We start from the raw sequence: 26,307 nt of genomic DNA, 5'->3' as shown, positions 1-26,307 counted from the left end.
AGAAAGTTTAAAAGTTTATTTAAAAATAGCAGTAATAGTTCTGGCCAGTGTGGCTCAGTTGGTTGAATGTCCTCCCATGCACCAAGAGGTTGGATTCCTAGTGAGGGCACATGCCTGGATTATTGGCTTGATCCCCAGTAGGGGAGGGGACATACAGGAGGCAGCCAATCAATGATTTTCTCTCATCATTGATGTTTCTATCCCTCTCTCCCTCTCTCTGAAATAAAACCTTTTTTTAAAGAGATCTATTTATTTTTTTTAAAAGGTGGCTTTTACTAAAAGCATAGCAGTAATAAATTTTATATTAATAACATTTTAAATAACTTCTAAAATAAAATATAGTGAAAAGAGTAGCATTGTTATACTTTTTCAAATTTCCTTAATATAATAAATGTTATGAAGACATTTATGTTTACTCTGTTGTGAAATATTGGTTTATCTGATGTGTATATGAAGAAAATTTAGCCTTAAACAGATGTGTAGTTAGAAAAGGGGAAGAGTATTTGAATGCCTTATCAAATAATTGTGTATGTTCTTCTTTGATACTCAATCAAAACTCAACAAGTGGAAATTTCTTAAAGATTAGTTGCAATGTATAATCTAAAACCATATCAGAGGACTTTTCATAATCTGTTACATTAAAAATTATTAGTCTGTCTTTAAAGCCTTCCCCTCAGGTTTCTGGTTTCTCTTGAAAAATTGAAACATCAGGCAACTTGGAGCCTGCATTCCTCTATGGCAGGGGTGAGGAACCATTGGCCTGCGGGCCACGTAAGGCCCCAGAAATCATTCGGTCTGGCCCTGCCAAGCCATTAAGGGTGAGTTAATTAAGTGTTTGACCGAATATAGCAGGCTAACTTTTTTTTAGTATATATTTATTGATTTCAGAGAGGAAGGGAGAGGGAGAGAGAGATAGAAACATCAATGATGAGAGAGAATCATCGATTGGCTTTTTCCTAGCAGGCTAATTTTTAAATTGATAGTTTTGTATGGCCTGCAAATGATGTTATAACTATCCAAATGGCCCTTGGCAGAAAAATGGTTCCTCACCCCTGCTCTATGGCAATAACTGGCTGGAGACGAGTAGTGGTTTGTCCTTTAAAAAGGGTTGAGTAGCCCTGGCCAGCCTTGTTCAGTGGTTGGCTGGGGGTGTGGGGGGGGGGGGGGCAACCAATTGATGTGTCTCTCTCACATCAGTGTTTCTCTCTCTCCCACTCCCTCCTTTCCACTCTCTCTCTCTCTGAAAAGCAATTGGAAAATACCCTCAGATGAGGATTCACAAAAAGAAAAATAAAGAAAAAGGGTTGTGTATTCTCCAGTATGCCATTTTATCTGGTAGCTTTGCTGCCTTGCCCCTGTTATATTGGAGAGGCTGGGTTGTATCTTGGTAAGGAGCAATCTCTGGAGTCAGACGACCTAGTTCAGATCCCAGCTCACACTCTTGTTGTTTTGTATCTTCAGGCTATTTAGCTTTTCTGTAGTTGCACCTGGATAAAAAGGGTAACAATACCTGCTTCATAGGGTTGGTAAAGGATTAGAAGAGTCCTATGTATTGTTTTATAACCTCATGCATTAGTCATTTAGAAGATATTGGTTGGCTGAGTCATGCCCATTTTCCAAATCTTGACACGTTTCACTATATATTTTAAGAAATCATCCCTATCAGTGTGGCTCAATGGTTGAGTGTTGACCCGTGAACCAAGAAGTCATGGTTTCATTCCCGGTCAGGGTACATGCCTGGGTTTCGGGTTCGATCTCCAATAGGGGGTGTGTAGGAGGCAGCCAATGGATGTTTCTCTTTCATCATTGATGTTTCTCTCTCTCTCTTTCCCAACCCCTTCCTCTCTTTGAAATCAATAAAAACATTGCCTTCCTTCCTTCCTTCCTTCCTTCCGAAAGAAATTATATTTGTTTCTATCACCATCAATCTCATCAGAAACGTTTTTAAGTATTAGGAGATGCTTGCTCTTGCTGTTGTGAATACAGGTTTTCTGAATGTTATCATTGGCTAACAAATACTACCAGTTGTTTTCCTTAAAGTGACAGGTTCATCTTGTTTGTTTTTGAGAAAATATTTGCCAAATACTCAAGTCTGAATAACCATAGTTTGTCAGTTGTTTTAAGTAAAAATGGTATTTCATGAAAAAAGAAACCATGTGAGTCAGCTCACAATGCAAACTATCATACACATGTTTTTCCACAAAATAACCATTCTTCTTCACTGGAAGTGCTTTATGTGTACAATTCCCATTTCATCATACAGAGTATTAAGAGGTGAACTCTGGTTGAAATGTGATAAAATTATTTTTACTGCTTCATCAAGGACCTAAGTAAAATTGACATTTGTTTTTTACTGCCAGCATATGGCAGTTAAGGATACCCTGATGACTAGCACAGTTTGCTGTACTGCCTTCATTAGCGCTGAGACACCAGTAGTTTTACAAACCACCGTTGCTTTTGTACCATCAATGCGATGTCAACACAGTGAAAAAGGCAAATAACATTTTAGTGTTATTATGAAAATAGTTTCAACTTTGCAGTTCTTCTGGAGTTCATGGAACACTCTGAGAACAACTGTTCTAAAGCATGATATTATGGCAGCATTGTATCCTGACCAGGGCCTATATCAGAATTTGACCAGTTCTCTATTTATTTTTTGCTTTCATCACAATTTTTGTAGCTAAGTTTTTGTGAAAATTTGTTTTTTTCCCCCCTTAGAGTAAAATCTTAAAAATGGGATTCTGGGTCAAAGGATATGAATGTCTTTTTATATTTATAAAATACATAGGATATTTGCCCTCCAAGGTGGTTGAAAAAACTAATTTGTACTTGTGTCAGTTCATGGTTATTGCTGAGCATCATTTAATCTTTGCCAATTCAATCAGCATGTGAAAAATTGTATCATTTAAAAAATTGTTATTGCTTCAGTTCCCATATAACCTTGATTGTTAGTGAGTCTGAATACTTTTTATCTTAGTTTTGGCCATTTTTGTAGTCTTTCTTTAGGCTGATTACATCACAATGGATTAGATTGCAACTTTCTTCCTATAGTCACACTCTCCTATGTGCACAGTTACCCTATTTGCATTTGGGTGTGTTATCAAATCCCAGCCTTAAATTTAGAGGCCCTCTCTTAAGGAGCTGTAGTTATAATAAAGGCTCCTGATAGCTTCTAAATTTCAGAAGTTTGAGCCCTACCTTTTTTACTTTTGTCATATGTAAAGGAGGGGTATCATCTGTGGTGTTACTTAAAATTTTTTTTAGTTGACTTCTCTTAAAACAATGCTTGAAGGCCTGAGTGGTGTGGTTCAGTGGTTGAACATCAACCTATAAACCAGGAGGTCACAATTTGATTCCTGGTCAGGGCACATGCCTAAGTTGCAGGCTTGATCCTCAGTGGGGGGCATGCAGGAGGCAGCCAATCAATGGTTCTCTGTCATCATTGATATTTCTATCTCTTTCTTCCTCTCCTATCCTCTCCGAAATCAATAAAATCATGTTTTTAAAATTTTTTATTAAAGAATAGTTGGCAAATAATATGCAGGGATTCAACAGTAGACTAGAGGATCCCAAGAATCAAGTCAATGATTTGAAATATGAGGAAGCAAAAAACACCCAACCAAAAGAGCAAAAAGAAAAAAGAATCCAAAAATATGAAGATAGTGTAAGGAGTCTCTGGGACAACTTCAAGCATACCACCAAATTATGGGGGTGCCAGAAGAAGAGAGAGAGCAAGATATTGAAAACCTATTTAAAGAAATAATGACAGAAAACTTCCCCTACCTGGTGAAAGAAATAGACTTACAAGTCCAGGAAGCTCAGAGAACCCTAAACAAGAGGAATCCAAAGAGGACCACACCAAGATACATCATAATTAAAATGCCAAGAGCAAAAGACAAAGAGAGAATCTTAAAAGCAGCAAGAAAAAAACAGTTACCTACAAGGGAATGTCCATACGATTATCAGCTGATTTCTCAACAGAAACTATGCAGGCCAGAAGGGAGTAGCAAGAAATATTCAAAGTGATGAATAGCAAGAACCTACAACCAAGAATACTCTACCCAGCAAAGCTATAATTTAGAATTGAAGGTCAGATAAAGAGCTTTACAGACAAGAAAAAGCTAAAGGAGTCATCATCACCACCAAACCAGCATTATATGAAATGCTGAAGGATATTCTTTAAGAAGAGAAAGAAGAAGAAAAAGGTAAAGATAAAAAATTATGAACAATAAAGTGTCAACAAATACTTATCAACAAGTGAATCTAAAAATCAAATGAATAAAAAATCTGATGAACAGAATAAACTGGTGAATTGAATAGAATCGGGCATGGAAATAGAACAGACTGATGATTCTCAGAGGGTAGCGGGTGTGGGGGGTATGGGGAGAGATTAGACAAAGAGCTTACATGCATGTATGCATTACCTATGAACACAGACAATAAGGTTGTGAGGGCCTGGGGTGGGGTGGGAATCGGGTGGAGGGGAGCTATAGGGGGAAAAAAGAGGGACATCTGTAATAATCTCAACAATAAAGATTAATGTAAATAAAGGGTATTAAGGAAAATTGCTACTCATAAGAGATAACCTCTGTTAATAACTTTGGATCTGTCCTTCCATGTATAAATTTGGTATATTTTTGTTTTATTAAAATATATCATGCTAGCCCTAACTGGTTTGGCTCAGTGGATAGAGCGTCGGCCTGCGGACTCAAGGGTCCCGGGTTCGATTCCGGTCAAGGGCACGTACCTTGGTTGCAGGCACATCCCCAGTAGGGGGTGTGCAGGAGGCAGCTGACCAATGTTTCTCTCTCATTGATGTTTCTAACTCTCTATCCCTCTCCCTTCCTCTCTGTAAAAAATCAATAAAATATATTTTTTTAAAAAATAAAATAAAATACATCATACTATTCATATTCTTTTTTTTTTTAAATATATTTTATTGATTTTTTACAGAGAGGAAGGGAGAGAGATAGAGAGTTAGAAACATCGATGCAAGAGAGAAACATCGATCAGCCGCCTCCTGCACATCTCCTACTGGGGATGTGCCCGCAACCCAGGTACATGCCCTTGACCAGAATCGAACCTAGGACCTTTCAGTCCGCAGGCCAACGCTCTATCCACTGAGCCAAACTGGTTTCGGCACTATTCATATTCTTATGCTACCTAAAACAAGAGTATGAAAGATTAGGACAAAGTCATGGATGATACTTAAAGAGAAACTAGGATGTTTTTAGGAGTGTCTATTCCTCACATGTACATACTAGGCTAAGTGCTTTTATAAATATACTAGAGGCCCTCTCCTAATCCGGGACCCCTCCAGGGATGTCGGAGAATCAGTTTCAGCCTGATCCCTGCAGGCCAGGCCAGGCCGAGGGACCCTACCGGTGCACGAATTCGTCAGTCTGTTCCATGTTTCCATGCCTGTGCATATAAGATATTTGGTTAATCTCTTCCCGCCCTCTCCCCTCCCCTCTTCCCTCTGAGAATCATCAGTTTGTTCCATGTTTCCATGCCTGTGGTTTCTGCTCCTGTGTTGAGCATCTGCCCCCTGGTGGTCAGTGCGCATCATAGCTACCAGCCAGCCAGCCAGTTTTAATGGTCGCTTAGGCTTTTATATAGATACTAGAGGCCCGGTGCACAAAAATTTGTGCACTCGGGAGGGAGGGGGGTGCCTCAGCCCGGCCTGTGCCCTCTCGCAGTCTGGGACCCCTCGGGAGGAGATAATGACCTGCTGGCTTAGGCCTGCTCCCGGGTGGCAGAGGGCAGGCCCAATCCCTAGGTGCAGCCCCTGGTCGGGCTCAGAGCAGGGCTGATTGGGGAGTTGGGGCGCCTTCCCCTGTCATGCGCAGAGCAGGGCGGATCGGGAGGTTGCGATGCCACCCTCAGTCACGCTCAGGGTAGGGCCGATTGGGGGGTTGGGGCACCGCCCTGTCACACTCAAGGCAGGGTCGATGGGGAGGTTGCAGCGCCACCCCCTGTCACGCACAGAGCAGGGCCCATCAGGGGGGTTGGGGCTCCATACCCTGTCACGCACAGAGCAGGGTCAATCAAGGGGTTGGGGAGCTCCCCCCTGTCACTCACAGAGTAGGGCCAATAGGGGAGTTGGGGCACCGCCCCCATCACACTCAGGGCAGGGCGGATCAGGGGGTTGGGGCGCCGCCCTCTATCACCCACAGAGCAGGGCCGATCAGGGGGTTGGGGCGCCGCCACTGTCACACTCAGGGCAGGGCCGATGGGGAGGTTATGGCTCTACCCCGTCACACACAGAGCAGGGCCCGTGGGGGGTGGGGGGGTGGGGCGCCACACCCTGTCACACACAGAGCAGGACTGATCAGGGGGTTGAGGCGCCGCACCCTGTCACACACAGAGCCTTAGGGCGATCAGGGGGTTGGGGAGCTCCCCCCTATCAGGCACAGAGCAGGGCTGATCAGGGGGTTGGGGCTCCTTCCCCTGTCACGAACAGAGCAGGGCAGATAGGGAGGTTGTGGCCCCGCCCCCTGTCACACACAGAGCCGCAGGGCAGTCAGGGGGTTTGGGCGCTGCCCCCTGTCACGCTGATCCCGGTGCTGGGAGGCATATTACCCTTTTACTATATAGGATAGAGGCCTGGTGCATGGGTGGGGGCCTGCTGGTTTGCCCTGAAGGGTGTCCTGGATCAGTGTGGGGGTCCCCACTGGGGTGCCTGGCCAGCCTGGATGAGGGGATGATGGCTGTTTGCAGCTGGTCACACCCCCTTCAGGGTGGGGGTCCCCACTGGGGTGCCTGGCCAGTCTGGGTGAGGGGCTGAGGGCTGTTTTCAGGCTGGTGGGTGACTGAAGCTCCCAACCGCTCCTTTTTTTCTTTTTTTCTTTTTTCTTATTCTGGGCCAGCTTTAGCTCTGAGGCTTGGCTCCAGCTCTTAGGCCTCGGCTGCTGAAAGCAGGTATCTGGTTTGTTTGGGTTCTATAATCGAAACACTGTTTCAACTCCAGCTCTGAGATCCTGGCTGGCTGAAAGCAGGTTTCTGGGGTTTTGTTTAGCTTCTATATTTGTAACAATGTTTCAAACTGCAAGCTCAGAGGCTGGCAAAGCAGGCGGGGAACGTTGGAGTCCTCCGTCACTGAAGCAAGCAATCCTCATGTTCGCTTCAAGCTGCCTGGCTGCCGGCCGCCATCTTGGCTGGCAGTTAATTTGCATACCTCGCTGATTAGCCAATGGGAAGGGTAGCGGAGTTACGGCTAATTACCATGTTTCTCTTTTATTAGATAGGATACTAGTGGCCTGATCCACAAAATTTGTGCACATTAAAAGGGAATTAATTAGAGGAAATATTTTAATATTGCTATTTTGTTTCCATCTCTCCATCCCAGTCTCTGTCTCTCTTTGTTTTTCTCAGCAGCCCTCCAGGCCTCCCTGCCTCCCTCTCTCCCTCTTCCTCTTTCCCGGCTGGGAGGGGGCAAGGCCAGTGGGGGCAGCTCTGCCTTCTGCCCGCCCTGGGGCCTCATTCTTAGAGAGGCTCCAAGAGCGAGCTGGGAGGGAGGGAAAGAAAGGGAGAAAAGACTATGAGCTGGTGGGTGCTGTGTGTGTCTGTGCATGTGTGCAGTTGTGAGTGAGTGTGAGTGCCGGCCCTGCCTCCCCCGGCTCCGTCCCCACTGCCACAAGTCCCTACTCACCAGAGTTTGTTGCGCACACAGCCTAGGTGTTCAGTTGAGCCTTTGGTCATTGTGGATGTTACGGACCCTGGCTCTTTATGTAGATAGACTAGGGGCCCAGTGCATGAATTCGTGCACTTTGAAAGGAACTGTGGGCCGCGAGCCTGCAGTGGACACAAGGGCAGATCTTGGCTCATCCTCTGTGCCCCCACCTGGCCCCTCCCACTGCAGCCCCTGGCCCCTGTCTGCTGGCAGCCCTCTTCCCGCCACTGCTGGTCCCACATGCTGACAGCAACAGCCCCGCTCGCACCTGCTGATGGCGCAGAGGGATTTGGGCCAGCTCCAGCAGTGGTGCTGGAGGCAGCTGCTGGCCCTGATCGCCCCTCAGGAGCAGAGGGAGGTGGAGAAGCCCTGAGAGGCGATCAGGGCTGGCAGTCGATGCACCTGCTGACGGCGCCAGGTGATCGGGGCCGGTGCCAGGCGCTGGCAGCGTGTGCGAGCGGGGGCTCGGGGGCCAGCAGTGCATGCAAATGAGGGCTCCAGCGCTGGCAGTGAGTGCGAGCCCCCGACAGGACTGCAGTGTGCTGGAGCAAAGAATTTTCAGTAACTACCAGAGGCTCGCCCCAATGACCGTGACCAGTGCCCTGCTGTGGTCTGGCGCTCCTGCTCACCTGCTCCACCATCCCATTGCAGCTGATGCCCACCAGGTTCCACACATGCCCCCTGGTGGTCAGCACACATCATAGGGACCGGTTGATTGGTTGTTCCACTGTTTGGTCTTTTGCATATTAAGCTTTTATATATATAGGTAGATATATATTATCTCAATTTGCACAATAAGCCTGGGAGATAGTTGATATTTCTTTATTTAACAGTCATAACATTGAGGCTAGAGAAGTGGAATAGCTCACCCAAGAACATGTGCATGGTGAAATCAGGATATGAATTCAGATACTTTTATTTCAGAGCTTGTATTTATCCCATCGATCAGCTGCCTCCTACATGCCCCCCAACTGGAGATCAAGCCCTCAACGCAGGCATGTGCCCTGACCTGGAATTGAACTGGCAATCTTTGGTGCATGGGATGATGCCCAACCAACTGAGACACACCAGCTGAGGCCCTTTTAGCTATTTTTAAGTGTACTGTTCAACGGCATTAAGTAATTCACATTGTTGTGCAACCATTACCACCATCTGTCTCCAGAACTTTTTCATCTTATAAAACTGAAACTCTATACCCATTAAACAACTCCACATTGCCCCTCACCCCAGACCCTGGAATCCACCATTATTCTTAAAATATAATAAAAAATAAATAAATATATATGTATGTGTGTATATATACTTCAGAGAGGGAGAAAGAGATAGAAACATGAATGATGAGAGAGAATCATTGATCAGCTGCCTCCTGCATGTCCCCCACTGGGGATCAAGTGGAGGTTGAGCAGGAGACAACCTGGGCATGTGCCCTGACTGGGAATTGAGCCGTGACCTCCTGGTTCATAGGTTGGTGCTCAACCAACGAGCCACACCAGCCGGGCCCCCATTCTACTTTGTCACTATGAATTTGACTACTCTAGGTACCTCATATAAATGGAATCACACAGTGCTTGTCCTTTTGTGTTTGGCTTATTTCACTGAACAATAATTGTAACCAGGCTTCTGTTGGTGGACATTTAAATGTTTGGGGTTTTTTGCTCTTCAAACGGTGTTGTGCTGCTGGAGCATGTGATTCAGAGTGCTTTCTCAGTTCTGTCCTGTGCTTGGCTGACTCTGAGGAGAAAATCCAAAGCAAATTCTTTCCTTTTGTTCCTCAGCTTTTCTGGCTGTAAAATAAGAACGTTAAATAATTTCTTTTGTTACAGTATGGTGTGAGGGCCTGCATAGTTTCTGCTTATAACTCATAAACTTTTTGGAAACGAGTACTCTTTAAATATAAAGGTTATCTACCCCTGGACCCTCTGATTACTCCAGTTAAATTGGCTTCTGTTTCTATTGCTGTGGTCCCTTGTTTTATTCTCACCTACACATTTTTGAGTTTGCTACCAAGGCACTTGTCTGTCAGATGAATATGCTTTGTCACTTATGGGGTGGTTTTTGTTGTTGTTGTTCTATAAGGCAGACCCTCCAGTGTACTGGTTAAGAGGGGGAAGTATGGAGTCTTAACTGCCCGCTTTTAAATTTTAGCTTAAGCACTTCACTTACTGTGTGACCTTGGCAACTTAACTCTCAGGTGTTTGGCTTTATAAGCTATAAACCTATGAGGGTAGAGCTATTATGATCCTCATTTTATATTTGGTGAAACTCGGGCTCAGAGAGATTAGTTTAGAAGCATGAGTAAAAAGAAGAAATATACAAGTCTCTATCTGTTAATTTTGTACTTTTGACGGAGACTTGGGCACAAATAAATAGTTCTCTAATTAGTATAAGATACATAGTAGCAAAAGCAATAATAGGTCTCTGACCTGTGGCCTCAGTGTTGGGGAAAACAACAAGAAACTATGTAGAACTAAAGTCCCCACAGGGTAAAACAAACAACAAACAAACAACTTTGTGTCATTTTTCATTAAAATAAAACACCAAAAACGGAAACCTTTGTTTTAATTATCTTAACTTGTAAGAGATACAGAATTTAGATAACCTTACCCCAGGCCAGAGAACTCATACTTGAAATGGGTAAATTATAAACAAAGAATACTGTGGACTATACTTAGGGAGCATCTGGTAGACCAGTGATTCCCAAAGTGGGCGCTACCGCCCCCTGGTGGGCGCTGCAGCGATCCAGGGGGGTGGTGATGGCCACAGGTGCATTTGGGGGCATATATCTTTCTGTTTAATTGCTATTAAAATTTAAAAAAAATTAATTTCCAAGGGGCGCTGAGTAATATTTTTTCTGGAAAGGGGGCGGTAGGCTAAATAAGTTTGGGAACCACTGTGGTAGACAATGAAATACTTTCAAGGAGGAGACAGAACTTGATTTTGACCAACAATGGAAGAAAGAAGGAACTCAAGAAACAAAGGAACTAAGGAACTAAAGTTTTTTTTAGGGGAGGAAAAATGAATATGATTTGACCAATGTATCTTCTAGTGTGTATTTTAATTAGTATTAAAGGAAATATGTTCATGGCAAAAAGTCAAGTAGTACAGGAAAGTATAAATTAAAACATAAAAGTTTCTCAATATTATATACCCAAAAGAACCAAAAGTAGGGAGTTGAACAGATATTTGTCTTAGCAAAGTCACTTTATCCTCTGTAGGTTTCCGTTTTTGGTCAAAAGGGAAAAAAGATGTGACCAACTTCTCAATTCACTAACAAAAATTGTTCAGGAAATTAAATAAAATAGTAAATGGGAAGGCGCTGCACATTATTTTAAAATGCAGTAGAATAGAACAGAAGACAGTGAATTAGGAAGGAATTTTCATCTGGAATGAATTCCCACATCTTAACCAAGGTCAGCGGCTTCTAAGTGCAGCCTTCCCCTGCCATTCACCCTGATCTCTCTGTTCTCTGAAGTAAGAAATAAATTTTAAAAAATTTAAATTCACTTTTAGCCCTGGCCAGTGTGGCTCTGGTTGGGCATTATCCCGTGGACCAAGAGGTTGTGGGTTCAAGTCCCTTTCAGGGCATATGCCTGGGTTGCAGCTCGATCCCCAATATGAGAGCATAGGGCAAGCAAGCTTATTGCATGGGAGGCAACTGGTCAGTGTTACTCTCTCTCTCCCTCTCCTTCTCCCGCTCCCTCTTCTCCCTCCATCTCTCCCTCCCTTCCTCTCTAAAATCAATGAAAACATTCCCTCAGGTGAGGGTTAAAAAAAAATTCACCTTACAAAAGGAAAAGATCTAGTGATTTACTGGCTGTGTGGTACGCCTCAGCGTGGAGTGGATGTGCTATAATTTGTGTCTGTTGTATTGAATGGAGGAGGGGAGGCAGAGGTATAGAACTTCCTATGGTTTGCTGCCTGTGTTTGCTCCTATTGTAACCTAAAATTTTATTAGGAATATAATATAGGCTTGTAATAAAAAGTCAGTGCCAAATATATAAAGTACAAGTAAAAACCCTCTAATCTGTCTGCTACCTCTTTTTTAATCTTATTCTCTGAAGTGGTAACCTCTGTTAACACCATTGTTAACAATCTGTAGTTCATCCTTCCAGACATTTTTAATGTGTCTGCAAATATAAAGAATATATAGACTATACTACACATATATATATCCCACGTTCAAAGGCTGTTAAATTGCGTTGTTTACCCATATCTTCAGAAAAAAACCCCTTCTATTGTCTTGGTAAACAACCTGCTTTCCTGTTTGTAATGGTCTAGCCCTCTAGCAACCTCAGTGCGAAATTATAACGAATTTGCCTACAAACGCCAGGTGGTCTTAATAATCTGGCCACTCAGTGTATATATTCTTATTCTCTAGGAGCTGGCTCGCACAGTGTAATATTGCTCATCTAATTCAGACTATTGAGAATTAGTTATGCAGAGGAAAGAGCTGGACTGAGCTTCATGAGACCTGGGTTCTGTCTAGGTCAGGGGTGGGCAAACTTTTTGACTCGAGGGCCACAATGGGTTCTTAAACTGGACCGGAGGGCCGGAACAAAAGCATGGATGGAGTGTTTGTGTGAACTAATATAAATTCAAAGTAAACATCATTACATGAAAGGGTACGGTCTTTTTTTTTTTAGTTTTATTCATTTCAAACGGGCTGGATCCGGCCCGCAGGCCGTAGTTTGCCCACGGCTGGTCTAGGTTCTGCTACTGTGACAGGCAGTTCCTTAGTTGTCATTTGTATGGTGTCCACAGTCAATGAGATCACATCAAAGAGAGTGCTTTGAAAACTAGGGTGCTACAAATATTTTGTTGCAAGCACTAGAAACCAACTAAGGTTCTGTTAGACTCCCTCCACCTCCCCCTCAAAAAAGATATTAGTGGAAGGATTTTAGGTAGTAAATGAAGAAATATTTATGTTCTCTGGAAAGTCAGGAACAGGGTGAATTTGAGGGTTTCAGTATCTGTACTTATATCTTTCCATTTCCGTATGTCTGTTCAAGATTTGATTCCCGGGGAAAAGTGAGTGGCTTAGGGGCGATGTCTATTGATGATTAAGGGGGTGGAGTCCTGGGTTTATGTGCCCCATCAGAATCTCTCGGGGTTGAGGAGATGCAGTTTTGGAAAGAATGGGATTCAAGGCTGGCAAAACCAAGTGTCAGCCTTGAAATAGCGGCTGTTTTAACCCTGAATTCTTACTCCCCTGGTAAGGAGGAGATGATCGCCGGGTTCTGCTATGGCACATGGAACAAGCTATCCACTCCAGAGTCAAGCCCATACAGCTTAAAGGAGAGCATCATTCTAACATTTTCTGCCTGGCTTTCAACAGTGGGAACACCAAAGTATTCTCTGGAGGTGAGAAGAAAGGAGCTTTCCACATTGGGAAGTTTCACTGGGGCCGATAATTTACATAAAGGAATGCTAAAATTACTCCTATTTTCCTTTATTGTTCTGTGGAATTCCTAGTTTTCCATAGCTTGTCTTCTCTGCATTACAGTAATTTAGACATGTGTACTAGAGTAATCCATTCATCCCTCCCTACCTTCCTTCTTTTCTCTCCTCCCTCCCTCCCTCCCTCCCTCCCTCCTTCCCTCCCTCCCTTCCTCCCTCCCTTCCGCCTTCTCTCCTTTCCTTCTGTTCTTTTGCTCTCACTATTTCTCTCTTTTTTGGTAGAAAACTTTTTACATTGCAATCTGCTACACAGAAACACACACACATATTTGAAACAGTACTTAATCTTACTATGTGTGGTGCACTCTAGTTTTTTGTGTTGTTTTTTTTTTAAATTCTATTCTATTTCACTTTTAAAGATTTTAAAGTTTGTAGCTCAAGTCAATCATCTGACCCATGAGAAACATTGTGCTAGGGTACCATTGGAGCACAAGCCAGTCTCTGGGTGAAGGTTTCCATCAATCATACTCCTTTTTGACCAGCACATTTCTAGCCCTGACCTCTCTCCTGCACTGCAGACTTGCCTATGTGTTTCAGAAGCAATTTAAACGCAAATCTAAAACCAAGATTATTATCCTCTCCTGCACAAGTATTCCTCTGATTCCCTGGATTTCTTTTCTCAGTTATTATCCCCATTCACCCAATTATTTATGCTGTTAGGTTTAACTTGAAGCAACTGCTGCCTGGCCTGTTTGGTTCAGTGGTTGAGTGTTGACCTATGAATCAGGAGGTCATGGTTCAATTCCCGGTCAGGGCACATGCCCAGGTTGCTCAATCCCCAATAAGGGGTATCCAGGAGGCAGCCCATTGATGATTCTCTCTCATCATTGATGTTTCTCTCCCTTCCTCTCCCTTCTTTTCTGAAATCAATAAAAATATATTTTTAAAAAGGAAAAAAATAACTTGACATTGAAGCGTTTTCAACTTACAGAAATGACAATTTCACATAGTTCAGCTTAATAGAAACCTTGAAGTCATTCTCAAACATGCCTTTCTTTCATTTACACATTCAGTTAGTCAATGGTTAGACTTGAAAGCCTCTCATTTCTTTAGTTTCTGTTCTCTTCCTATACCCACTGCCCTGATTCAGGTCCTCATCTTTGGCCTGGACTATTGCAATGTCCTGTCATTTCTGCTTTCCATCTTTAACCCTTCTTCTATTTCATTGCTGATACAAATTTTCTTTCAAAAATAAAGGGTTTTTTTAATTGAATTTATTGGGGTGGCATTGGTTAATAAAATTATATAGGTTTCAGGTGTACAATATACATCACCTGTATATTGTATTGTGTGTTCACTACCCCAAGTCAAGTCTTCTTCATCACCATTTATCCCCTCCTATACCTTCTACGTCCCCCACCCTTCTTTCCCTTTGGTAGTCACCATACTGCTACCTATGTCTATGAGTTTAACAATAAAGGTTTAACTATGTGAATCTCTTTGACTCTATAGTGTTCATAGCATAATGTCTAAACCCTAGTTTCCCTCTCTGGCCTAATCTCCCCCTTGCATCTTGTACTCTAGTCCACTAAACCAGTGGTTGGCAAACCGCAGCTTGCGAGCCACATGCGGCTCTTTGGCCCCTTGAGTGTGGCTCTTCCACAAAATACCACGTGAGGGCGCGCACGTACAGTGCGATTGAAACTTCGTGGCCATGCGCAGAAGTTGGTTTTCGGAAAGGAGATAGACGAAACAAGTATACAAGACGAGTGTGGATGGGATAGTTGGAAAGGGTCGACCTCAGCGAACATACCTCAATCAGATTGAGGACGTTTTTAGCAAAGGCCAGCTTAGGAGTACCCTAATTAAGTTAATAACAATGTACTTACCTATATAGTTTAAGTTTAAAAAATTTGTCTCTCGAAAGAAATTTCAGTCGTTGTACTGTTGATATTTGGCTCTGTTGACTAATGAGTTTGCCAACCACTGCACTAAACCATTTGCTGTTTTAGGTGCCCTTGTGTCTTTTGCTCATGCTATTCCTCCATGGGTCATGATTATTTGTCCAGTTCCCACTAGTTTCCCTAAGTCTCCCATTAGGAAGAGTTTTGAATAATTTGAGTTTCTGTTCAAATGTCTCCTTCCCCATAAAAACATTCCCTTCTGCCATGTACTTTCACCCTGCTCATGAAGGAAATAATTGCTTCTTTATCGGTGTCGCCATTTGAAGCATATTGATACAAGATATCCTGTCTTGTACACTGTTAATTATTTGTGCAGTTGGACTGTGAGTTCCTCAAGGGCTGGGCAGAATTCTTATATCCCCAGCACCTTGGCTGTGCCTGTTACCTAAAAGGCATTAATTAGTATGGGTTTGATTCACTTGATATGCACCCACAAGAGAGTTTATATAGCCAGGGATTTAAGATGGTCAGGGTCACTGCTAATTTTACTTTTGGTTGTGCTTTCAGCACAAAATGGGAAGTTTTTTACTTTGTCTTTTCATATTTAGGTTATTAATTTTTTGCTATATAATCTTTTTGAAGGTAGCATTACACATAATCATGAATGTAGTGTTTTTAGATTTCTTGATGGTATAAAAAATGCGAGACAAAAGTTGTGGATAAAAACTTTTTCATTATTTAGAATCATATAGTCATCAAATTTTAATACTATAGATGAGGATGTGAATAGTAGCAAACATCTGTTGGATATTCTGAATACTTTTACAAATGTGCTCTTATCCTCACAATAAACCTATGAAGTAGGTACAATTATTATACATTTTGCAGATAAAAAACAGAGGCATCGAAAAGTCACAAATATTATTCTAGGTCTCACAGTTAGTGAGTGTTTGCTTAAAAAAATAAACTTTAAAACGCTAGCTTGAATTGATTTGCCCTTGATCATTTACTTTTTTCCTTAATAGCCACAGCTTTTTTTTTTTTTTTACATTGTCCACTGGATAAAACATTTTGGAAACTTACAGTTAGTTGCTATTATGAGTTTTGAAAGTCTCTAAAGAATGTCCTATTCTTAAATTATTTTTATAAGTATTTTTCTAATTAACACTTCTAATTTGTACTAACATTAACTTTGTTCACATTTAATTTTCACTGAAAATCTTAAAATACTAAATTGTAATATGGATAGGGATCACTTTGTGGGAATGATCAAAATGTCTGCTTTTTTCCCCTTACAGGTAATGATGAGCAAGTTATCCTCCATGATGTTGAAAGGTAAATAAATTGTTGATATGAGAAGGTGATTGATTCTGTTTTTCATATGAAGAGAGGCAAATATTTCTTTATACCACAGTAGTTTTTGTTTTTTGAGAAAAAACAAACAAACATAAAATCAGCTGTCCTTTTTTTGAAGAAGATTCTTGTAATAGTTTTGAAATAAATGATTGATTAAAAAGAGAAAAAGATTTGCAAAGTTGGTATGAAATACAGCTTTCAGAAGAAAACTTAAAAGGATTGTTGGAAGGGAAGGAAACAATAATTTATAGTAATAATAATAATAGCTAATATTTATGAGTGTTTTGTACGTATTAATAAATTTAATCCTGCCCTAGCTGGTTTGACTCAGTGGATAGAGCGTCAGTCTGTGGACTGAAGGGTCCCAGGTTTGATTCCGGTCAAGGGCAAATGCCTGGGTTGTGGGCTTGATCCCCAGTAGGGGGCAAGCAGGAGGAGCTGATCAATGATTCTCTCTCATCATTGATGTTTCTCTCTCTCTTTCTCTCTCCTTTCCTCCCTGAAATCAATAAAAAAAATATTTTTTTAAAAAACTAATAAATTTAATCCTTACAATAACTCTATGAGGCTATACTATTACGGTCTTCAATTACAAATGAGGAAATATAAGATCATGTAGTGCCTAGGATCTGAACTTAGGCAACCTGGCCAAGAGCTCTTCTCTGCTGTGCCAGACTGCCAGTATATCCCTCTTTTACCCAGCTGGCATCAGACCTGGCTGCTTTAAAGCTTTCCTTTGCTTTTTGGAAATCAAGCAGCACCCCCAAATCTGTACACAAGCAGATGCATTCTGTAGTAAGTGAAAACACAAAACTCATCTGTTGAGTCACTTTTAAATATGCTCATTTAGCACCAACAGCAACTTACTTTGAAATCTATAAAAAGTCTCTTTAATGTACTTTTATTTTTTTCAGCTGAAAGTTGAATACCTACTTTTATTATTATTATTATTATTGTTAATCCTCACCTGAGGACATTTTTCCATTGATTTCTAGAGAGAATGGGAGGGAGGGGGAGAGACAGAGAGAGAGAGAAACATTGGTGTGAAAGAGACACATCGATTGGTGGCCTCCCACAGGTGCCCCAACCAAGGTTAGGGATTGAGTTTGCACCTAAGTATGGGAACCCTTGACTGGAATTGATCCTGAGACCCTTCTTTCCACAGGCCGATGCTCTATCCACGGAGCCAAACCTGCTAGGGCTTGAATACCTACTTTTAAAGGAAATATAATACTCTTTGGCTTTATTTAAATTGACTTTCTCCTGGAAATGAAAGGGAATCCTACCCTAGGAACTACAGTAGAGGGCTGGGAGTCTGGCTGTTTGTGTATATGTGTATATGTATGCCTATGTGCCTCTCTCTGTTCTCTGTCTCTCAGCAGCGAGACCTTGGACGTGTTTGCTCATGAAGATGCAGTATATGGCTTGTCAGTAAGCCCAGTGAATGACAACATTTTTGCCAGCTCCTCAGATGATGGCCGGGTTCTCATCTGGGACATCCGGGAGTCTCCCCATGGAGGTAGGTTACTTGCAAAATGCTGTTGGATTGTGTTGAAGGGTTTGATTTCAAGTTCATTGCAGATCCAGTTTATGACCTGAGTAACCTGGGTGGGAGTGATTTAAAGGGGGAGGAAACTCTCACATAGGGGAATAGATATGTGTTTCTGAGGTCCCACCTTACCCCTAAGTAGTCAGAAGTGAAGCCCCTTGCCAGTCCTTTCCAACCACAAACCCTTGTACCCATAGTAAACAATGCAGTATCTTGGTGTTTAGTCACCCCAAGGAACAGAAGATGTGGTGCTTCATCGTGGAGCTTAGCAAGCACAGGCCCGCTCTATGTGTGGCTCTGGCGTGCACACATTCTTTGTTATTTACGGAGAAGGAGGTGTTAGGCACTTTCTTGAATCCTAATTTCAGGGGCTTGTTATTTTGCTGAAAGAACTAGAGAACCTCGCCTTCACTGTGTATAAGAGCTTAAAATGATGTCACATCCACTGTTTACAGAGGATTATCTGGGTGAGTTCCTCCTCCTGTTTTCTTTGAGTCTCTGGAGTATAAAGTGAAGACATGAATGTTGAAGTTCTCTAAAGTTTTTCGGGGATGCATCTTTTCAGCTCATTTCCTGCAGAGAGATTTCTCTCTGTACTGTGCCGGTCTTCAAAGGCTCTTTCCTCCAGTGCCATCCCTACCCCACTCTTGGTGCCGCTTTGTCATGATTACACCTGTGTACATAGAGTTATTTTCCTGCATGTCTGGCAGGATCTGGGTATTTTTATTATTCTATATTCTGAGCATTTAACAAGCTGGGAATGTTAAATGCCCATGATTGAAGCTTGTTCTTAGGGTCAGGCAGGTAAGGTAGCTGCAAGCAGCAGCTTGGGAGGTGAAATTTTCCTTTGTCTGAACCACCTGCTGGCTGAGATGCCTGATTCCCCTCCACCCACCCCCCTCATGAAGTGTCACATACGGAAATTACAGACAGAATGCTTTCTGTTGCCTCTAAACAACTTCCACAGGAGTGTGTCTTCCCAGGTAGCAAGTAATTCCTTCTCACCTGGAGCCAGCAGAGAAGTATGCAGAGGTCTGCATGATTTCTAGGTGAAGTTGATCAGGAGGGAAAACTGTACTATTGTCTTTATTTGTCTTCATTTTTCTCGTTGTTTTACATGGTCTTCAATAAATTTTTTTATAGCTTTAAAACTTTTTAAGAAATATGTTCTTATTGATTTTTAGAGAGAGGGGAAGGGGGGGAGAGAGAGAGAGAGAGAGAGAGAGAGAGAGAGAGAGAGAGAGAGAGAGAGAAAGAGAGAAACACTGATCAGTTGCTTCCCACATGTACCCTAGGGACTGGGGACTGAACCTGCAACCTGGGCCTGTGCCCTGACTGGGAATCGTACCAATGATCTTGCAATGCATGGGACGATGCTCAACCAACAGCCACTCCAGCCAGGGCAAAACTTTTAATTTTTAAAACTCATAAATTTGGATTAAGGTATAATAATCTTAGCAGTTAATTGGTCGTGAATTTTTTCAGCTCATGTGGAATTCAGTTTTACTTATTGTAAAACAGCTTACTTACTATTTACAGTGACTACTTCTGTTGTATCACAGAATCTGCATAGGGACTATATGTATTTTTGAATATTATAGCTTAAAGTTTGTTTATATGTATTTAAGTTGCTTTTTTCTATGTGCAGAAAGTGTGTGCTAGGACTTGTGGGAACCTTGTGAGTAAGGGTGACCAAGTTGGGGTTCTAGCCCATTGATGTGGTTATTAAAGGGTGTGCTCTTACTTGCATTAACGTTCCCGCTTGTCTTCTTGCCCCTGGCCCAAAGGTGCCTGAAATGGACTGATAGTAGTTTCTTTCTTCACAGAGCCTTTTTGCCTGGCAAACTATCCATCTGCCTTTCACAGCGTCATGTTTAACCCTGTGGAGCCCAGGTTGTTGGCCACAGCCAATTCAAAGGAAGGAGTGGGACTCTGGGATATTCGAAAACCTCAGAGGTGAGCCTCTTTCTCCACTTCAACTCTCAGGTAATGTGATCAGCCAACAAAGGTTGTGAGAACCTATTTGGCAGTTGATCTCAGTTGGACATCTCCTAACGTGAACTAATATCTCTGCAGTCAGGGGAGCCATGTTCCCAAGGGACCGGCAGTGTGAGAAATCACACCCCTTGCTGAGGAGGAGTCTGGACTCTGGAAAGGTCAATTCCAGGCAAATAAACGATGTAGTAGCGAGAACCTCCCTTTAGTCCTGCCTTCTGTCTTCAGCCCAGTTTTCCCCAGATGGCTGAGAGCTTTTGCTTTTTTATCTCTTTTACTTTATATGTTTCCAATGTTTGAAGTCACTCTCTCTGAAAGTAACCCCAGTGAATCATTTCTTCATGTATCTTTCTAGAACATAATTTACTTCATATACTGGCATGTATGTGTGTCCTTTAAAAAATGTAGACTAAAGGAATCATGTAATCCCATTGTTCTCAACTCCCCCCCCCCCCAATTAATAATATATATTGAAGCTTTACTTATATTAGCACTTACAGACTTAGTACATTCTTTTAATGGCTACATGATATTCCATTTATATGATAGACCCAACAATCAGGGCTTTTGTTATAGACAATGCTGCATTGCACCTGCTTGCACATCTACTTGGCCTACTTGTGCAGAAATATCTGTAGGGAATAGCTTTATCAAAGGGTGTGTGTTTCCACATTGTTCATGAAATTGTCAAGTTGTCCCACCACCACCAAAGACTGTACTGGTTTATAAGGCCACCAATTGTGCATAAGACCACATGTTTCTCTAGACCAGGGGTGGGCAAACTTTTTGACTCGAGGGCCACAATGGGTTCTTAAACTGGACCAGAGGGCCGGAACAAAAGCATGGATGGAGTGTTTGTGTGAACTAATATAAATTCAAAGTAAACATCATTACATAAAAGGGTACGGTCTTTTTTTTTTTTTTAGTTTTATTCATTTCAAACGGGCTGGATCCGGCCCACGGGCCGTAGTTTGCCCACGGCTGCTCTAGACTCTCACCAATACTTAACCTGTTGCTAATCTATGGGGCGGGGGGGGGGGGGGGGGGGATATTATCTTGTTTTGATTGTTTCTTCAGTAGTGGGTGAGGTTATATGGTTTCTTTGGTATCTATAGTTTTCAAAACCCATATGGGAGAAAAGTCATCTAATAAGGCTAATTGGCAATCTTGATAGAGTCCTTTCTTAAGAACAGAGGAGCACAGTGCTGTGAGGACTGGGATGTTTTTACCTGTTTCTTTAAACTCTTCTGAGATTCTGTGTGAATTTATGGGTATGAAGCAGAGAAGGGGCATGACATACTCTTGCGGCCCTGTTCTTCATCCACTGGTATTTTGGGATTAAATTACAGATCTTTTCCGTTTGAATTCTCTCAGTACATGTTGGTGTAGGGGGAAGAAGAAAGGGCCTTGTGTCTTTTCCATGCAGGATTCATTATGTTGAGTTGCAATACATGTTTTGTCTCCTAAACACAGCTACCTCGATTCGAAAGTCCAACCTAGATCTTGGGGCAATTCGGAATCCCCTGGGAGGTTAAGCTGGAACCGGGTAGTTCTGTTTCAGGGATTCTTAAAGTCTGGGGAAAGATTTTTGCCCTGGCCTGGTGGCTCGGTTGGTTGGAGCGTCATCCTGTACACCAAAGGGTTGCAGGTTTGGTTCCTCGTCAGGGCACATGCCTAGGTTGCAGGTTTGATCCTCGGTCCTGGCATATATAGGAGGAAACCAGTTTTTTTTCTCTATCTCTCTATCCCTCCCTCCCTCCCTCCATCCTTCCCTTTCTCTATCCCTCCCTCCCTCCCTCTCTCCCTCTCTCCCTCTCTCCCTCTCTCCCTCTCTCCCTCTCTCCCTCTCTCCCTCTCTCCCTCTCTCCCTCTCTCCAAGCATATCCTCAGGTGAAGAGTGTAAAGAGAAAAAAATGTCTAGGGAAAGATTTTAGGGAATTTGTGAACCCCTTATAATTGCAGGTAAAATGTGTGTGCTTTTGTATCTGAATGGGCACACATGACATTTTCCCCCCTAAGGATGGGGAAAGAGAATTTACTAGGTTCTCATAGAGACCCTTGACCCCCCCAAGAGGATAAGAGTCACTGGTGTTTTAAATATTCTAGATTTAGAGCTTATTGTGGTTCCTTAGCAGGCTAATAAGTGATTTCTAGCTTGTAAAAGATTGGGCATGTGAATAAATTCTGGGCCTATTTGGAAGGCTTCCTGGAAACAAATGTAATCACCAAGGATCAATAAGGAGGCCTCACACCGAACACTATTTCCCCCCTCTGGCTTAACCTACGGATTATTCCATACTGGAATGGTTTCTCTGCCCTACCCCAAGCCTAAGCTATACTTCCCTACTTTAGCTTGGTAAACCAAAGGAGTGTGAGCAGGGTAATGTTTTTGTTACTACTGCCCTGAAATAAGCTGATTAGAGGGTTTCCTGGTAGAATAAAAATGTCAGTTCTAGAAGGGAGTTTAGTTATCATTTGATCTGACTTCCTCATTGTACACATCTAGCTTAGCAAGGCTGAAGAGCTTCATAGTTTAGGGCAGTGGTTTCCAATCTTTTTTTTGGCCATGCCCCACCTAAGCATCTCTAAAATCCTGGTGCCCGCCCCTGTGACACATAATTCTTATTCAAAAAGTGAACTGTTCACATGGAGGAAGCCTAAAAGGCCATTAACTTAGTCTAAACAAGCTTCCAAAGAACATGGCATCCATGAAAGAGAAAAATAAAAGAACGGAAGAACAATTGAAGTATTGAGGAAAAAAATCACTAAAAATTGTTTAAAAAATATGAAGTGATATGAAAAAATAGCAAAGTTTCAAACCATATAATAGAGAACTGAAATGCATAAATATGTCACAATATATATTTATTCCTATTTTAATGTTAAGAAAATCAATACACAGAGAGGTAAAATAATGTGTGTGTGTATGTGTGTGTATTATATTCCCACCCTTTTTAAATCAGTTAGAGTCCCTGTACATTCTAGTTTTTCTTCATCTGGACCTCCTTGCAATAGAACTTCGTAAGAATTCCTCTTAGGTTTTTTAATACAGACCTGTTCAACTTTGAAGTTGGTCCAACTCTAAGTCCTTTAGACTTTCTACCTCTAAAAGTTAAATTTCTTTTTACTGTCTCCTGGCCCAGTCCCTGTGTGCATGCTGGCTTTCCCAGTTTCTTGCTCTTCTAAGCCTGGAAACCTGCACATGCTATTTATCTTGCTGCAAAGCTTTAGAACAGAGATTGTAAACTAATTGCCCTGTAGGCCAGAGTCAACCCACAGAGATATTTTGTTTGTCCAACACGATGTAATAATGTTTAGAAAGTTACACAGAAAAATCACAATTTCTAACATCTCTTTAAAAAGTTAAAAGATCTGTTACCATTGGATCTTTATTCTCACATGACAGCAGTCTACTGAAGCTAAGTCATGAATTCCTCTTTAAACCTTTAGGATGTGTTACAGATCTCACCACTTCTTGAAGTCTGAATCCAAGTGTGCTTTTCTCATTTACATTACTTGCCTGGCAAAAGTCTGCTTTAGCAGTTTTAGTGGTAATGAGTAGGCCAAGGAGGGGGGTGGGGGGAGACTTTGAGTGTAAGTGACTGGATAAGAGAAAACTTCACATGTACATGCATACATTGCATGTTTGGAAAGGTTTCACTTGTTTCGTTTGGATTCTTTCTGCTGTCACTGCCCACATCCCAGTTATATCTTGCTTGGACTGTTGCAGTGGTCTCTGAAAAGTTTTCAGAACTGGGATCTTCTAATATCTAGAGCAGTGGTTCTCTACCTTCCTAATGCTGCGACCCTTTAATACAGTTCCTCATGTTGTGGTGACCCCCAACCATAAAATTATTTTCTTTGCTACTTCATAACTGTAATTTTGCTACTGTTATGAATCGTAATGTAAATATCTGATATGTAGGATGTATTTTCATTGTTACAAATTGAACATAATTAAAGCATAGTGATTAATCACAAAAACAATATGTAATTATATGTGTGTTTTCCTGATGGTCTTAGGTGACCCCTGTGAAAGGGTCGTTCGACCCTCAAAGGGGTCACGACCTACAGCTTGAGAACCGCTGCACTAGAGTGTTCAGGAAAAGTGATGTTTCCCCCTGTTACTCTACTTGTCTCACCCTTTTCATTGCCTGTTTTAGCTGTCTGCTCACTTACTACCTCTCTCCCTTCTCATATCTTTAGTTCCTGTCAGTTTTTGTTAGGAACTATTAGTTCTGTGACAGGTAACAGTGTCTTGCTTTGACAAGAATAATAAAGAGAATGGTTCTTTCCCACTCAATAATAAAACTAGGGCAAGCCAAGAATTCCTGTAAAGACAACTCATGAGATGTTGCTTTTACATGTATGAATGACACATCTGAAAATGGGCAATGAGCGTCAGTTCCTACTATCAGAAAGAAGTTGCTCTTAGGACCTGGCCTGGCTTTGGAGGCCTCAGGTTAATTAAATGTCTGTCCTGCAGGACCTGTGTCAATCCTACTTCTGTAGAGACCAAATTAAGTGTAACTCCTTGCCTTCTGAACAAGCCAGACACTCTCTGCCACATTGCATTCGAGGTTGCTCATACTATTCCATGTAAAATAGAGCCCAGGGTGTAACTTGAAAGGCTGGAAAAGGCACTCATGCTCTGGTGTTCGTTGAAACTTCAAGAATGACCTGGCCTCCTTCCTCTCAGAATGCAAGGCCATCAGGTTAGACAAAGATTTCTTAAATTTTTGTAAACAGGATCCCAAAAGAAAAATAATGGGGAGAAAAATTAATAAATTGGATTTCATTCAAATTAAGAACTTCTATTCATCAAAGATACCATTAAGTGAAAAGATGAGCTAAAGAATAAGCCATAATCTAGGGGGAAATATTCAAAATACATGTATTGAGCAAAAATTCATATCCATAATATATAAAGAAATACAAATCAGTAAGTAAAATACACAAAACTAAATTTTTTAAATGAGTAGAAATGTTGAATAGGCCCCTCACAAAAGAAGATATCCAAATAACAAACAAGCACTTGAAAGGAACTCAGCTTCATTACTCACTAGAGGCCTGGTGCATGAATTCATGCACCAGTGGGGTCCCTTGGCCTGGCCTGCGGGATTGGGCTGAAACTGGCTCTCTGATATCCCCCAAGGGTCCCGGATTGTGAGAGGTGCAGGCCAGGCTGAGGGATCCCACCAGTGCACGATCGGGGCCAAGGAGGGATGGGGGAGGTTGGCCAGCTGGGGAGGAACCAAGGGAGGGCTCTAGGGCATGTCTGGCCCCATCTCACTCAATCCCAATCGGCCGGACCCCAGCTGCAAGCTGACCTACCAGTTGGAGCGTCTGCCCCCTGGTGGTCAGTGCACATCATAGCAAGCGGTTGAGTGGCCTTAGCATAGCATTAGCATATTACGCTTTGATTGGTTGAACAGACGACTGGACACTTCCCATAGTAGGCTTTTATTATATAGGATGAGGGAAGTGCAAATTAAAACCACAATGAACTACTACTATACACCCTAAATGGTTAAAACTAGAGACTGAACATACCAAGTGTTGCCAAGGGAATGGAGCAACTGAAACTCTCATGCATTTTAGGTGAATGTAAATTGGTACAACCACTTGGGGAAACTATTTGTTAATATTGACTAAAGCTACACATGACTCCATGCAATCATACTCTACTCCTAGGTATAGAACCTAAATGTTCATCAAAGAAGAAATGGATAGGTAAACTGCAGAAGAACCATACAACAGACTATGACACAGACATGAAAAAGAATGAATAGAAACACACATTAACATGGATGACTCTCATAACCTAATGTTGAACGAATGAAGCCATATACAAAAGAGAATGTGATTTCATGTGTGTGCTGTTAAGGATAGACAGGTTATGGAACTCAGAATAGTGGTTACCTCTGGGTAGGGTATTAGGAAGGCATAAGGGAAACTTCTGTGTTTCTATATCTGTGGTAGTTTCATGAGTGTATATGTAAAAATTTATTAAGCTATATGCTTAGAATTAATGCACTTTTATCATGTTATATCTTAGCGTACATTTTTAAAAGCATCCAAGGTCACTAGTATATTCAAGTGGGTATTTATCTTCTTCCATACATTTCCAGTTATAGCAACACCACCTGCTCTTTAGGGAGCAACTTGAAGGGGCAGAAGTGGGAAAGAAGAGTGAAATCAGGAGGACCCAGGAATTTAGACAGAATCTTAGAAACCTGCAAGAAAAACGCTGGGGTTTGTTGGTGTGTAGTTGTCAGCATGGTTAGCTCTAATCAGGGATATGTCTTTGGTTAGCCATTCCTTTCTATATCTCTTTTTCCACTCACTCCTTTTTACTGTCTTATGTGTACATACACAATACTCAGGCAAGTGTTTCACCCACTGAAACCTGTAATAAATTTTTTTTTCTTCTA

General features: G+C 42.0%; 1 protein-coding gene across 4 annotated transcripts in view; it reads left to right on the top strand.

The window, feature by feature from the left end:
• The window catches only part of DCAF5 (DDB1 and CUL4 associated factor 5), a 106,328-nt gene that overhangs the window by 15,763 nt on the left and 64,258 nt on the right, over window positions 1-26,307 (top strand). For 3 of the 4 annotated variants that reach the window (XM_036311075.1, XM_036311084.1, XM_036311095.1), the window contains exons 2-5: window positions 12,890-13,033; window positions 16,272-16,308; window positions 17,709-17,848; window positions 19,705-19,834. In XM_036311075.1, coding sequence (XP_036166968.1) covers window positions 12,890-13,033; window positions 16,272-16,308; window positions 17,709-17,848; window positions 19,705-19,834 — 451 coding nt within the window. The remainder of the gene's footprint in view (window positions 1-12,889; window positions 13,034-16,271; window positions 16,309-17,708; window positions 17,849-19,704; window positions 19,835-26,307) is intronic. The other variant, XM_036311079.1, reaches the window with a different exon arrangement.

The sequence above is a fragment of the Myotis myotis genome, unplaced genomic scaffold (assembly GCF_014108235.1).
Source record: "Myotis myotis isolate mMyoMyo1 unplaced genomic scaffold, mMyoMyo1.p scaffold_m19_p_1, whole genome shotgun sequence".
NCBI classification, from domain to species: Eukaryota; Metazoa; Chordata; class Mammalia; order Chiroptera; family Vespertilionidae; genus Myotis; species Myotis myotis.
The sequence above is the reverse complement of the archived record's forward strand: the minus strand, read 5'-3'. Positions and strand labels throughout refer to the sequence as shown.